This window comes from Sycon ciliatum, chromosome 5 (assembly GCF_964019385.1).
Source record: "Sycon ciliatum chromosome 5, ocSycCili1.1, whole genome shotgun sequence".
NCBI lineage: Eukaryota > Metazoa > Porifera > Calcarea > Leucosolenida > Sycettidae > Sycon > Sycon ciliatum.
The window spans coordinates 35,141,744-35,157,658 of record NC_088647.1 but is presented as its reverse complement, the minus strand read 5'-3'; the positions used below and the strand labels follow the sequence as shown (position 1 = coordinate 35,157,658).

The following is a 15,915-nucleotide window of genomic DNA, read 5'->3' as shown; positions in this document are numbered from 1 at the left end:
GCAGCAAAACCTATCATTTTACAGTCTCACTGGGTAGGTGACCTCGCCGGCACACACCGTATATTATATTGTACAATAACTGTTCCAACTACGGTCCGGAAGACACAGTGTGTCCACGTTCTACGCACAGTAGCTATCAGCAGTAGTTAAAAGTTACAAGCCCTCACTCTCGGGCTATGACATCTCCCCGCGCCTTCGAAAAGACTGCCACGTCCTCGTGGCGACAACATTCGGCTTACCGTCGTCTTCTCAACTGGGTTTGCATTCCAAAGTACTGCGGTGGCCGGACGGTCCTCCCAGCTCGAGTCTGAACCGCAATCTGGGCTGGTTGTGGCGGTGGTTGGTTGACTGGTAGCGGGATCTGCACAACTGGTTGGCCGCCAACACCGTCCACGCCGCCATACGTCTCATGCTGGGCATCCTCATCAGAATCCCAATACAACAAGTCTGTAGGGTGCGGCACATACACATCAGCCGGGGGCGTTTCGACAGACTCAGCATCTTCAGGTTCCTTCACCTCACTCACAACGAATCTGGTGATACGTTCTAGTCACGCCTAAGTGACCTAGATGATCATGGTACTCACTCAGCACCTGACCGCGCAACGCAACTGGCACCAAAATTTGAAACTTTGTGCCCTCTCCTGCGTTCTCACTGTGCAAAACGCGACATATCACGTCCTCTCGCACCCGTGACAAGACATTTTCGTCCTCGGAAATAATGCCTCAGAGCCGGACTCACACCAGTCAAGTCAGGCGAAGATGACCCGGAGCTGAGCCACTCACTCAGCCGTGTCAATTCATGATCACGTTGCTGAACATCAGCCCAATCAGCTGATGTCCAGTTTCGTCGCCGCACAAAGGGCGTAGGAAGGTCACTCTGGACCGACTCAGCATTCGCCACTGAGCTCCTTTCGTCTGATACCACAGCAATCACCTCATCAGGGACTGTGGTGCCACACCTCTGATCCTGCACTTGTCGAGACAAGCCATCAGCATTGGCATGGACTTTACCTTTCCGATAACGCACCTCGTAATCGAAATCACTCAGAAACTCAAGCCACCGCGCCACGATCGCACTTGGTTCTTTGAAACGGTTCAGGTATTTTAGTGCTTGATGGTCTGTGCGCACGACAAACCTTCGACCAAGCAAATAGCATCTGAAATGCCTAAATGCCCACACTAGTCCGAGGAGTTCACTCTTCGTCGAGCCATAATTCCTCTCGGCAGAGTTCAACCCTCTGCTTGCATACGCAATAGGTCGCTCCCGACCATCTGCGTCGGTCTGGGACAACACAGCTCCCAAACCATGGCCACTTGCGTCCACATCGACTACAAATGGGGGCGCATCGGTCTCAAACCTCGGATACGCCAACGTGGGTGCTGAAGACATCTTCTGTTTCAGCAATTGGAATGCGATCTCACACTCGCCATCCCATGAAAACCTCTGGTTTTGCCTCGTCAGCTTCACCAGCGGCCGAGAAATGGATGCAAAATCCTTCACAAACCGTCGATAGTAGCCACAGAAACCCATAAAAGAACGCACCTCTGCTACGTTCTTTGGGCACCGCCACTCTGACACGGTCTCAATCTTGTCCGGATCGGTGCGCACACCATCCTTCGTGACAACATGACCCAAGAAATTGACTTCTGTCCTCAACAGATGACATTTCGAGGGTTTCAACCGAAGACCAGCCTCCAGTAGTCTTTGGAACACTGCTTCCAGTCGTTCCAAGTGTTCGTCAAACGTCTTTGAGAACACGATAATATCATCGAGGTATACCAGGCACATCTGCCACTGCAAACCTCGCAAAACGGCACTCATCAGCCGTTGAAATGAGCTCGGGCCATTGCACACACCAAATGGCATCACATTGAACTCATAGTGCCCATCAGGCGTGGAAAATGCCGTCTTGGCCTTGTCTGCCTCGTCCATTGGCATCTGATGATACCCAGAGCACAGATCAAGCGTCGAGAAGTACATCGCACCGCCCAACGCGTCCAACGTATCATCAATACGCGGGAGTGGGTATGGATCTTTCACGGTTATTGCATTGACTCTCCGATAATCAACACAGAACCTCGTCGATCCGTCCTTCTTCCGCACCAACACAACTGGTGAAGACCATGGACTGACCGATTCTTCGATCACACCCTGTTCAAGCATGTCGTCAACCAACTTCCGACATGTTTCTCGCGAGCTCCAAGGCAATCTCCTTGCGGGCTCATAAACTGGACCATCACAGCTAGTCCTAATCTCGTGTTTCAACACGTCTGTCCGACCCAGCTCGGACATGTTCATAGCGAATACACATCTGTACTGCTCGACCAAGGTTCTGAGCCTAGCCAACTGCTCGGCCTCAACCACAGGCTGCTCGCTGTTGCCTGTATCAGGTGGGGAGCATGCCTCCCGGTTACCCTCCTGAGAGCAACAGCCATCAGGCATCGTACCACGACCACGCTGGTCAACGTCGGCCTCGTGTACTGCCTCATCATCCCTCATCGCACAATGGTGTGACCGACCATCGTCATCACCACCACCGGTTTCAAGCAGCCTCTTCCCGCCTGGAGAGCGCTTCCCTGCGCCGGGACCACCATCGGGGTTCCCCACTCGCAGTACAGACCACAAATCCTGGTTAGCCCCGTAGCTACACCAGTCATTCGCCTCGTCCAACTCTTCACTACCGTCCACCACAGTTGCAACTGCACACAGCTTGCCAATCTGGGCTCTCTTGGGCAGAGTGATTTGTTCCGCCGTGCAATTCATCAATCGCACGGGAACACGATTCTCTTGTGGCCGCACAACACACTTTGCCACCAAGAGACCAGGGTCGCTCGCAGTCCCACAATCTGGTTCCGTGAGCCCCAACTCTGGCATCCCATCGAATGCAAGAGTGTCCACCACAGCCGCCACGGTCATCTCGTGGTGTGGTGGGAGAACAATCTTCTCCTGCAAGCGGAGCGGAGCCTCATCTGCACCACCCCCTCGCCTTTCTTCGACCTTGAAACATAGCTTGCCATTCGCAGAGGTTATGTTACAGGGAATGCTGGACAGCACATCACGTCCCAGCACACATGGAAATCGTAGCCCATCGACTACCCGCATTTCCGGCGAACAAACACATCCTTGAACGCCAAGGTGAACAACCACTTTTCCATTCACCACCAGAGGCTTACCATCTGCCCCACAAAACTTCAACCCAGGCGCATCCGCCGTGAGTCGATCCGGATCGTAGCCCAGCTTCCTGGCTAGATCCGCAGATACTAAGCTTACAGCCGCTCCAGTATCTACCAGCATCTCCACTAACAACCCATCGATTGTCCCCGTGGTCAACATCCCCGTTCCAGAGTCGCATCCGACCATAGGAATGGATTGTTCGACAGCACGCTCGTCAGGTGCTGCCGGATTACACTCTCGACCCAAAGAAATGGTCTGACCAGGCACGTGGGCCATCGCCCCAGTCACTGGCCGTTTCCCAAAGGCCCTCTCCTCGAGCCATCGTATCCTCCGCGCCCCGTCTGCGCTTCACGAGGACATTGGGCTGCCCTGTGGCCCGGTTCACCACAGTTCCAACAAGTGAACATCTTCACTCGTCGAGCGGGCTCCTGATCCCGAGTTCTTCCTCGGCCTCGCCCTCCTTGACCACTTGGAGCATCACGCCTCTCCAGTAGTTGGTCGAGCGTCCTCACCAGGCTGCTCAAAGTACGCTCGAGGACGTCCGTCTGTCCTCTCGCTGGAGCCTCAGCAACATCCACAGCGGCCGTCACCAACTGTGTTTGCTGGCTCTCTCCGTAGGGGCCCACCAGCCTCTGCGGAGCTTCGCTTGGCAAGTCAACACTTCGCCAAACCTTTTCCAGGTGCAGCGCCATCTCTAATGCCGCCTGCACCGTCGCCGGAGGATTCTCCTGCAGCCTCACTCTCAAGGCCACAGGAGATACCGCCTCGATGAACTGGTCCCTCACCAGCTCATCCTGTAACCCACCCGGCATGTTGGGGTACGCCCGCACCACCAGCCGACGCAGATCATCCGCCAGATGCGCTAAATCCTCACCGGATTTACGCCTCCTCGTGCGGAATTGAGCCTTAAACTGCCGCTCATTAGCAGGTGGTGCGAACCTTCGCTCAAGGTCCGCACTCACATGCTGCCATACGGCCCGTCTTGCAGCCGGTATAGTAGCCAAAAAGCGTTGCGCCCCACCTCTGAGGCGTACCGCTAAGTACTGCGCTTTCTGCGGGTCATTCCCCCGTTCACCTGCGCGCACTGATCGAAGTACTGGATATACTCCACCCAGTCTCCGGAACCATCGTAGGCCTCGGGCATCACCGCAGGCCTCCCGAACGCTGGAGCAACTGGCGCTCCTCCAGCACCAGTTACCGCTCCCCCTGCTGCAGCCATCACTGCACCAGGGCCACCCACCGCAGCAGCACCACCAGCTACTAACGGTTGATGAACATTTGCAGCAGGCGCATTCACACCTCTGCCTTGTTGTTGCTGTTGCTGAGCCATCGTCAACACAGCAAAAGAATGAGCAAAGTAGACAAATAGTGCTAGCAGGACGACTGATCCGCGAAGAACTCAATCCTCTTCGCCTCAGCTCGCCTGATATACTCAGCCACGCCGCTGCCGTCCGATCACGGCCCGCGCGCGCCTACGAGTGCACACCCCAATTGCACGTGGGCACAGCGTACTCAACCACTGTAACCCTAACCGCCGTATGAACATGCCAAGCGACCACCGTCGCATCAGGTTTCCCGATCCCACGCCTGACTCGCGACATCTCGCGGAGCCTCGTGCGCCATCCGGATTCCCGTTCATCACACATTTAGACTAGCCGACCAGTGCAAGCCGCATCATGCATGCCTCTCAACATCATGCCATGATTCCTCGCGCACAAGGCCGCCAATAGTTCACCCTAATCACTCCGGCTGGCATCCCAGCTTGAGGACTAGACCAAACAGACTACAGAGATACGACACATCCATACCCATCGTTACGAACTGTATGCCCATCATGCAGCATGCAATTCTCATCACCAGAGGCAGCTCAGTCATCACTGCGCCATGCCAATCGAGCACAACAGAGAACAAACCTCTTTGTTCCCTGGTGGAGGCCCGTTCCCGCACACACAACGACACAACCAGTAGTGAGGCAGGATACATTGAACATCTTCAATATACTTAGACTGCGCTTGCACCGTCTACAAGCGCCTGGCCGAGATCTTCGCGCCTCTTCTAGGAATGGTGAACTTTGTTGCCTCGTTCTTGCCAGCCATCCTGGTCACAGCACCACTTGTGATAACTCGCTCGGACAGCGTTCCGGTTAGCCTCGTCTGGCTGGATCGCTAACCTCGGAACGTTTCGTGACCAGTGTAGCCACGGCTGGTACGGAACGCAACTTCACCCAATCCTAATCCCAACACACACACACCAACTGATCTCGTCAGAGCAGAGAATATGTTCAGTGTTTGGAAGAAGAGCACCGAAAGAACCCCTCGCAAAAAGCAGCAGCATGCTATAATATAACACATTGTAGAAAACAGCAAGCAGCGGCAGTAGCGATAGTACTTGCTAAACATGCAGCTGAACTGCAACTTTGTCCGCTGCGCGGAACGGCGATCGGACACGCACACGCACATACATACACGCACAGGTCTGCGTGATCTAGAAGCGGCTGTCATCATAAGATACGCAAAGTGTGAAAGGGTATTAGAACGGGGCAAGCCTAGACCCGGCGTCTGGACCGCAACATGTACATGTACTTGATTAATTAAAAGCATAGCCAGTCAATGGTCAAGCAGGTGCAATCACGCACATCCACACCTAGCGTACTACTACTATAAAGCGAATTCATAACTACAGGTATTGCACTTTCTACTGCAAATGCACAGTCGTGCGCTTCATCCATTGACAGCAGCAAAACCTATCATTTTACAGTCTCACTGGGTAGGTGACCTCGCCGGCACACACCGTATATTATATTGTACAATAACTGTTCCAACTACGGTCCGGAAGACACAGTGTGTCCACGTTCTACGCACAGTAGCTATCAGCAGTAGTTAAAAGTTACAAGCCCTCACTCTCGGGCTATGACATATACATTCAATAATGTGTTACGAGAACAAAACAAAGTGCTAAAAAAAGGAGGAGTCAACGAACAGAGGTTCAGCAACGTGAAGCGAGCCTGGGACCGATCGGTGGTGATGAGGAGAATGACACGGAGGACGACACTGAGGACGAGTTGGAAGATGAGACGGGGGACGAGGTTGCGGTTGGTGGAGACGAGGAATCGGATGGTGATTGTGATCGTAAGAAGTCTGCCGTTTTTGTTGTTGTTGTTGTTGTGTTTATTTTAATTCGCAAACCAAACGGGCAGATCTGCCCAATGAAAAGGTGGCGAATGCAGATAGAAAGCAGTAATAAATGAAATTGGGGACTGATGTAATTAGGATAGAGGTGGAGAAAAACTAAGCCAGCTGATCATCAAACAGGACGTCTGGTACTCTAGGTACTAAGGCCAGTAAGTGTGTGCGGGATCATGCTGGCGCGGAACTGGCGGAGCGTGGAGATGGCACGTATATCGCTGGGTAATGTGTTCCACAGCTGGGCGCCCCGGAACGCGAGGCAACCATTGCCGAACCTGGTGGAAACTGGCGGTTGGCGCAGACCCATGGTGGAGTGCAACCTAGTTGGGCCAGCTGCCGAAGGAACTAGGAGGGCTTGCAGTTCAGAACTTGCGTGTTGTTGTTGTGTTTATTTTAATTCGCAAACCAAACGGGCAGATCTGCCCAATGAAAAGGTGGCGAATGCAGATAGAAAGCAGTAATAAATGAAATTGGGGACTGATGTAATTAGGATAGAGGTGGAGAAAAACTAAGCCAGCTGATCATCAAACAGGACGTCTGGTACTCTAGGTACTAAGGCCAGTAAGTGTGTGCGGGATCATGCTGGCGCGGAACTGGCGGAGCGTGGAGATGGCACGTATATCGCTGGGTAATGTGTTCCACAGCTGGGCGCCCCGGAACGCGAGGCAACCCTTGCCGAACCTGGTGGAAACTGGCGGTTGGCGCAGACCCATGGTGGAGTGCAACCTAGTTGGGCCAGCTGCCGAAGGAACTAGGAGGGCTTGCAGTTCAGAACTTGCGTGCTCATTCCGAGACCTCCAGACCAGAACGATGAACTTCTGCCTGAATATCTCGGATACTCTGTAGGTGTCCAATTGCAGCAGGAGGGTACGCGCGGAGGTGTGATGCGAGAGTCCGAAAACCGCCCTTGCCGCCCGATTCTGCATGACTTGTAGCCGATCCAATTGGTTGGCAGTAAGAAGCGGGGAAAACGCATTGGATCCGTACATCAGGTCAGACATGATGATCGCTTTAAAGTAGAGAACTCGGCTCTGATGAGTCAAGCAGCGACGCAACCTCCATAGTGCTCCGATCCTCTGGGCCAGTCGAGCGGTGCAGCGATCAACATGGGGCGTCCATGACAGATCCGAGTCGAGGAGCACTCCAAGATACCTGGCCGCAGTAACGACAGGAATCGGCGTTTCATGACAGTTTACATTGATCGTATGCTGGGGCTGCTTTTTTCTTCATCTGTTGTCTCACCCTAAGTGTCTGCAGGTGTATGATGATTTTAGTTTTTCTGTTCTTTGTCGTGCATGGTACGCTAGTCAGTTGAAAGTACTTGAGGCTGTTTGTATTCGTTTGCATAAGCCTGATCTTTGTAAGCAGTAGGCCTTGACAGATTATGCTAATATTTTCGTGAAATTATGCTTTTCGCATTGCTGAAAAAATTGCAGAATTATGCTATTTTTTTGCTAAAAGTTATCATATTTTATCCCATGGTACGGTACTATAGGCCTGTTTCAGCCAATCAGGAGCCTTGCTGACCGGGAAACGAGAGAGCTTGGAAGCTCAGGGCCCTACGCTATGCTTTTTTGCCTTGATGACCTAGACAAAAAAAAGCATAGGGATGTTATAAATTCTTTAAAAAATTCCTTTTTTTTTAGACATGACCTGGGATTCGAACCCGCACTATCGCGCGCCCTGCATTCATCCCCCGATGCACTTCGCATACATACTAATTCTTCCAAGTTGTTTCACATTGTGATCTTGCATTTGAAAGCCCTATTTGAGTTATATGCATTGTGGCCAGCCGTCTTTGATGGCACGGTACGGTAGGGGATAGGGACGGGACAGGTACGATCGAGGGTAATACGACACCGTCTCCCGTACCGTACCGTACCATCAAACACAGCTGGCCACATACAGCTTCCCGCAATATTCAAATAGGGCTTTCAAACGCAAGATAATAACGTAACGCAACTTGGAAGAATGGGTATGAATACGAAGTGTATGGGGGAATGCATGTAGGGCGATAGTGCGGGTTCGAATCCCAGGATATGCCTGAAAAAAAGGAGAATTGAAAAATTTATAACATCCTATGCTTTTTTGCCGTCAGATACGGATAGCGCCAGGCGTGACACAAACAAACACACAAACAAACACCAAATTAAAGCTGTGTGGACCCTGGCTAGCGCCAGACGTTACTGAAGTAACGTCTTCTGCATAGCTACGGGAATAATAGCCAATACAATCCCGCGCGGGATGATATTCATTATTAACTGGGTTCACTTTCACCGTACCTACTACGGTGCACCCTGCATTGGCATGCCCCCACCCCCTCTCGATTCGATGCAATGCATCTTGCCACTGGAGTCCTTTCGATCAGAACCCAGCGACAAAATGCACTACACTGTTGAATATTCTGTACAAGATTTTTCCTCTCACTTTCACGTCGTGTACTTTTCGTGTTGTTTCGGTATCTCTCCTTGCAATTAGTAATTTTCACTCGGATGGTGATACTTTGTGTAGTTTTCGAGTTTACAAAGAGTGAATGAGAACTGATGCACTTCGAAGTCTCCTTTGTGTCGTAGTGTTGAGTTGAATAGTGATTGGAGTTCGTTGTTTGTTTGTGTGGAATCTGGTTTTGGACGTAGTCGCGGAGGTAAGTTCTCTCCGTTCACTTTTACTGTACCGACGGTGCAATCTGCATTGGCATGCTCCCACCCTCTCACGGTTCTGTGTAGTGCATTTTGTCGCTGGGTTCTGATCGAAAGGACTCCAGTGGCAAGATGCATTGCATCGAATCGAGAGGGGGTGGGGGCATGCCAATGCAGGGTGCACCGTAGTAGGTACGGTAAAAGTGAACCCAGTTAATAATGAATATCATCCCGCGCGGGATTGTATTGGCTATTATTTCCCGGTCAGCAAGGCTCCTGATTGGCTGAAACAGGCCTATAGTACCGTACCATGGGATAACAAGAATTACTTTTATTCTACTTTCAGGTACACACCTAGTACCTGAGATATAATTATTAGTGAAAGAAGAAGCGGCAAAATAAATAACTTTCTCTCCGGTGCTCACCTAGAGGTTGACTCCTTCTTCTTCGAGTTAGCTTTCATTGCTATCTAATCTAATCTAATCTAATCAAAACAGAAAAAGCGCAGCAGCTTTTATGCAGCAGACGCCGTACGCTTATATGCGGAGATACACTAAAATTAATATACATAAGGTCGTTCCGTATTAGTTCCGTACTGCTGCCGTATTGGTCGGGCAGGGATACTACACCCTCCCTTCCTACAGATAATCACGCCCTCGTGATTTTCAAAAATTAGTGAAGAGTTATGAACAACAGCGTCAACCGGAAGATGGCAAATTATATCGGAAATGATAACGTTTAGAGTAGACAGAAGAAATGAACTGATAACAAATCATAAAATAGAAGTAAAAGCACACAAGGTTCACACGATCTCACGGGGTCAAAAGGGAAAGAACTGTCCTCCAAATAGGACCTGAAACCACAGCACTCTTGCTGCACTACGCTGGCACAACCCGCCAGGAACATCGCAGTTCAAAAACCGAACTGAATACACTATAACTATAAGGGGCGTTGTCACACACATTGTCCCACGTTAGCTGGGTAAACCGTGGCTCACCATGATCAGACGCCTACCAAACTAAACTGGATTCACACACTCGCATAAAGGAAGACTGAAGAGAACAGGGAGACTGAAGGAAGACAGGAAAGAAAATGCCATACCTTCAATCAGCGTTAGTAACCACCGCGGCGGCTGGAGCTACGGCGGAGGTCAAGCCAGGTTTTATCTTCATCTTGGTTGAGCCGGTCACTCAGAGCGGTTATCTCGGCGTCAGACAAATGACCTCCCTCCTCGTCTTGAATCGTGGTCTTCACATTGTCGAGAGCATCGCTTTGCGCGACGTAAAGAGTGATGGTCTAGCCAGGAAGAGTGTTGACGAAAATCTGCATCCCACCACGGAGGCGAAGTACCAAGTGAAGAGTGGGCTCCTGCTTCCGACTGTGTGCCGGCGAAAATCAAACGCTGCTGGTCTTGGGGAATACCCTCCTTGTCTTGGGCAGTAGCCTGCCTGTTGTCGTCCTCATCAGCTTCGCCATCACCACCGGTAGTATACATGTAGGTAGCGGGTCGCTTGGAATCGCCATCGGAGTCTCCAGTGGATGCCATGCGGAGGGAAGGGTGATCCACGCTAGCACCCTGACTGTGCTGCAAGCTAATAAGCAGGGCCAAGCCCAGGAAGGCAAGAAACATGATTCTCATCTTGATTCGTCGCACGGAGCTGCAGCGGGTTGAGCCATGGGGGTCTGGGGTAGTAGTAGTAGTAGTAGATTTTATTATTTTACTAGGGGAGTCCCAACAGGCGTTGCCTTTTTACTGGGAACCCTAGGTGAATTTTTACCATGTTTACATACAGAGTAAGAGACGGGGCCTGACGGCAGTCAGTGGGAAGAGCATTCCATCTGTCTGCCGCCAGGAAAGAAATAGAACGCATGCCATATTGCGTAGAAACAGGCGGAAGAACTAATGCGCGCTGTGCCTGGCCGCGCGTGCGAGCCTGGTGTCCAGGCACAGCAGCCCTAAGCTGGAACAAGGATTGGAGAAGGGGACTAGCAAGATGTGGGGTCAAGCAGCGGTACACGAAAACATAGAGTTTAAGATTTGTGCGCTGTTCAAAAGAATAGAGATGATATTTGCGGAGAACAATTTCAGTAGACATCATACGGTCAAACCCAAAAACTTTCTTCATTGCTATGTGACTGACCGTCACGATTTTATTGAACAGGGTGGCGCTGAGACAGTGCAGATAAGCGTTACTGGCATAGTCGAGAGTCGATTGCACAATGGATAAATAGAACGTCCTCTTCGCTTCAGGTGTTAGGTTTTTTCGGCCATGTCTGAAGGCGGCAATCTTGCCGAACACCGCACCGCAGACCTTCTCGACTTGCGGCTGGAAGGTGAGATGCTCGTCGATGAGTAGTCCGAGATACTTCACGGTGGCTGCAGGGGTGAGGGGCTTGCCTTTACAAACTAGGGGGATTGGTAGATGCGGCACAGGTTGGCGTGGGCGCCGAAGGACCAGGAACTGCGTCTTGTCAGGGTTCATGAGAAGTCCTTTGTCATCAAGGTAGAGCTCCAGAGCGCTAAGGTCATCCTGAAGCTTTCGCAGCATGACAGAGAGGTCCGTTCCAATGACGGTCGAATCACGTTGTTTTATTTAAAGGGGAAGTTAAGGCAAAAATTAAAATTTCACCAGTTGTAGTCTTCGGGGTGCTGAGTCGAATGGTCTTGGTCCGAGAAAGCTGAGACGCTCCCTTCCTACTTGAATCCCAATCGAACTCGCGCACTTCCACCAAAACTGGGTGACTGCGCCCTACGAGATGGGGATTTGTATGCAAAATGTCACTAAAAGCGCCATTTCGTTCTTATAAAAGCACGGATGACCGCGATTGGCTCATATGTTGTAGTCTTTTGGACGCTGAGTCGACTGGTTTTGGTCCGAAAAGGCTGCGATGCAGCGTTCGCCCCTAATTCCCAATCGAACATGGTTGAACAAGCGGTCACGTGCTCCTGCGTACACCAGTCACCTGGTCACCGTGCCTGCAGGGTACAACTTACAGCCTGTTTTGACCTTTTTTGGGTGCAGTCCTGTCACTCGAGTTGAACCTTGGTGTGAAAGTTAGTAGTAGTAGTATTTATTTTATTTACCATCGGATGCCTCAACAGTGATACACACAACTCTTAAGAGGGCCGATAACGGGATAAGTGGAAAGGAAAGGAAAAGAAAAGAAAAAATAGAAAAAATTGGAATTCAGACATCAAGCAGTACAGTAATCAAACACCAAGTCAACTTCAATCTTAGTACAAGAACTATCAAGATCATCGAGAAACTCAACAGATTCCAAAAAGAAGGTCAAAATACTTCTTAAACGCCACTGGGTCTTTAAAAAGATCCCTGAGTTGGTTTGCAAATGTAGAGGTACGGTGGTGTCTGCGCCACTCGGCAGGTAGTGTATTAAAGAAAATTGCGGCACGATTAGAAAAAGAATTTACTCCATCAGTTGTCCGGTGCTTAGATATGGCAATGGAAGCATTAGAGTGGCTTCTAGTTCTAAGGCTTGTTGTGATCGGTGGAAATAATTCCGTTAGGGTAGGCAGTGAGATGATGACATGATTTCTATGAATAAACTGGGCAAAGTTGAGAATCATATAGTGTTCAAATGGATAAATCGCCAATGTGGTCAATAATGGCGTGATGTCGTCCTGTGACTTAGCACCACAGGCAGCTCGTACAGCACGGCGGAACACAGTAGAGAGCCTTTGGCGGTCCTTAGCGGACAGCTTCGTTACAAAACACGAACAACAGTACAAAAGATCAGGTAGAATGACTGATACAATAAATTGCCTCCTGGCCTTCCTGCTCAATTGCCGAAAGGACCGACGAAGAGCGCCAACCTTTGCACATGTCTTGCGAATTACAAAATCAATGTGAGGCGACCACGTTAGGCGGTCATCAATGATGACCCCCAGGATTCGGGTGCTGGTAACGCGGGTCAATACCTGATCGTTGAGTATCACAGGAACAGACAGGTGCAGGGGGAGTTTGGAAATGAACATGGCGACAGTTTTGGCAGAGTTGACTGACAACCCTAGGTCCGCAAGATCTAGAGCAAGCACTGAAAGTACCTTGTTGACGGCACCGACAGCTTCATTTGGCGACCTTCTACTGGCATACAGCGTCATGTCATCCGCGAACATCGGCAGCTTGCAGGAAAGAGCATCAGCTGTGAGCGGCAGCTTCCGCACATATAAATTGAAGAGCACAGGGCCCAGAATGGTGCCTTGAGGTACGCCACTAGTAACTGGTACCAGAGGAGACGTTCCGATGTAGGTAACCACGCGCTGCTGCCGTCCACGGAGGTATGACTGCAACCAAGCCAGGGCTATGCCAGAAATACCCACGGCCGCGATTGCGATGAGAAGTTGCTGGTGTTGCACGGTATCAAACGCCTTCTTCAGGTCAACGCAAACAACAGCTGTATGCAGACCCGCTTCGCGGGCTAGCAGCCAATCATTCGTTACCTTCGTGAGGAGTTGCTCGGTCGACCGGTGCTTCCGGAAACCAAATTGATCTTCATGGAACGGGCAACGTTCTTGGAAAAACACCTGGAGACGAGAGAACACGAGCTGCTCAAGGAGTTTGGCGAGAATAGATGTTAGAGACACCGGGCGGTGATTGGAAGGGCAATTACGGGGGCCTTGTTTTGACTTCAATATCGGGGTGATGTGGGCAATTTTGAACCGGGATGGAAAGTGTCCAGAAGAGAGGGAAGTGTTGTACAAAATGGTAAGTGAAAGGGCGACTACGTCTTTCGATACCTTTAGCAAAAAAGGCATAATTCCGTCCGGGCCAGGAGCTTTGCGGCTCTGGAGGGCACTGATTAGCCTTTTCACTTCTGAGACAGTTACCGCCTCGAACGTCCTGAGGTCCGTAGAGTTAGCCGGACCCATTGGCAGATCATAGGTGGCATGATTATCGGTGACAATAGCGTGGAAGTAATCGTTTAGTCTCTCAGCTGGGATAGTAACTGTTTGCCTCTGTGGCGTACGCTTGGTGATCGTGTTCAATATTTTCCAGAACTGTCGAGGTTCCCGTTCATACGTCCTGCACCGATCCGCGAAGTAACGATTCTGAAGATGACGGTACAAGTTGTTGGACTGACTACGTAATCTCTTGAACTGCGCCATTATGACCATGTCACGAAAGTTGGCTGCTTTTAACTTCTTGAAGGCTGATTTGCGTTCCCTGATCAAGTCAAGAAGAGCCTTGGTCATGAAAGGGCAAGTCTTCCGATTCCGCTTCGGTCGCTTCCTGGGCACATAAGGCGCTGCAATATCAAGTGCAGCATTAAATTTCTCGGCCCATTCGTCTAACATCAGGTCAGGGTCAGTGGTTGCAAAGTGATGAAGATTGGAAGACAACAACATACCGCAGAAGCGGTCTGCGTCGAAGCCTCGGTAGTCTCTTCGTTGTCTGCTTGGTTGCTGACCATCGGTGTCGGAGTTCCGTGTGCCCGCTGTGGGCAATGGGACAGTACTGAGGACCAGGCGATGGTCTGAGAACTCACAGTCTTTAACGGATGCTGACGTGACGAGGTCTATGTTCGTCAGTATGCAGTCAATCGACGTGCGTGTCGAGGCAGTGATTCTGGTTGCGTCCTGGACTTTATTGGCCATCCCGCACGGGAGTAAAAGTGTGTTCTTAAGGTGTTGGAAAACGCTGGATGCCTGATGCAGGAAGTCTACATTGACGTCGCCTAATAATACAACATTTTCGCTGTCCAGTTGTTCTGTGGCTGTGGCAAGCCGAGTCCAGTACTCCACTGGCTCGGATGGGGGCCGATATATGCAACCGAACAAAACACCATCATTGACTGTGCCGGTTCTGAGCCACATCAATTCTAGACTGGCATGCGAGTGGGTCAAGACAGGAGTCACATTAACTTGGTCGTTCACGTACATGCAAATTCCCCCTCCTTTCCTGCAGGGGCTGCAGGAGGACAAGCACGGGCAGCCCTCAGCACACGGCCGATCACGACGGAAAAGAATTGTTCCCGGCACCGAGACCTCGTTGTCCGAGATGCTGGAGTCAAGCCACGTTTCAGTAACTGCCAGAAGATCCAGGGCATGTTGGTCTATTAACTTAGCAATAATGTGTGTTTTGTGTCTAAGGCTGCAAATATTTATGTGGCCAACCTTTATGTGGGTATATGAACAGCTTACGGGGGCCGACGGTTGAAGAGGAGACGATGGTGTAAAGGCTGGAGCATGCGGGTTCAAGGGAAGTGGGTCAGTGGTTTGAGCCATTATGCTTTAACGGGTAGTTGTCGCCTGCTGGCGTGGTGACCAGGTGATTTGGGCACCCAGGAGCACGTGACCGCTTGTTCAACCATGTTCCATTGGGAATAAAGGAGGAACGCTGCATCGCAGCCTTTTCGGACCAAAACCAGTCGACTCAGCGTCCAAAAGACTACAATATATGGGCCAATCGCGGTCATCCGTGCTTTTATAAGAACGAAATGGCGCTTTTAGTGACATTTTGCATACAAATCCCCATCTCGTAGGGCGCAGTCACCCAGTTTCGGTGGAAGTGCGCGAGTTCGATTGGGATTCAAGTAGGAAGGGAGCGTCTCAGCTTTCTCGGACCAAGACCATTCGACTCAGCACCCCGAAGACTACAACTGGTGAAATTTTGATTTTTGCCTTAACTTCCCCTTTAAAACTACACCGCTGCCACCAATGTAATGGGTAGCCGAGTGGTAGGCGCGGTGCAATTAACAAGAATTACTTTTATTCTACTTTCAGGTACACACCTGAGATATAATTATTAGTGAAAGAAGAAGCGGCAAAATAAATAACTTTCTCTCCGGTGCTCACCTAGAGGTTGACTCCTTCTTCTTCGAGTTAGCTTTCATTGCTATCTAATCTAATCTAATCAAAACAGAAAAAGCGCAGCTGCTTTTATGCAGCAGACGCC

General features: G+C 50.7%; 1 protein-coding gene across 1 annotated transcript; it reads right to left on the bottom strand.

Annotated features, from left to right (window-relative positions):
- Positions 1-235: 235 nt before the first annotated feature.
- On the bottom strand, positions 236-3,453 carry LOC135817040 (uncharacterized). Its single transcript, XM_065330142.1, has 2 exons — positions 786-3,453; positions 236-447 (listed from the first exon to the last, which is right to left on the bottom strand). Exons 1-2 carry the CDS (start codon positions 3,451-3,453, stop codon positions 236-238), a joined length of 2,880 nt encoding a protein of 959 aa, XP_065186214.1.
- Between the last annotated feature and the right edge of the window lie 12,462 nt (positions 3,454-15,915).

Excerpts from the sequence above, each read along its gene's own strand:
- LOC135817040 (XM_065330142.1), bottom strand. The coding sequence starts at position 3,453 with ATGGCCCACGTGCCTGGTCAGACCATTTCTTTGGGTCGAGAGTGTAAT. Across the intron at positions 448-785 it reads TCATGAATTGACACGGCTGA|ACTTGTTGTATTGGGATTCT; the intron begins GTGAGTGGCTCA and ends CGCACCCTACAG.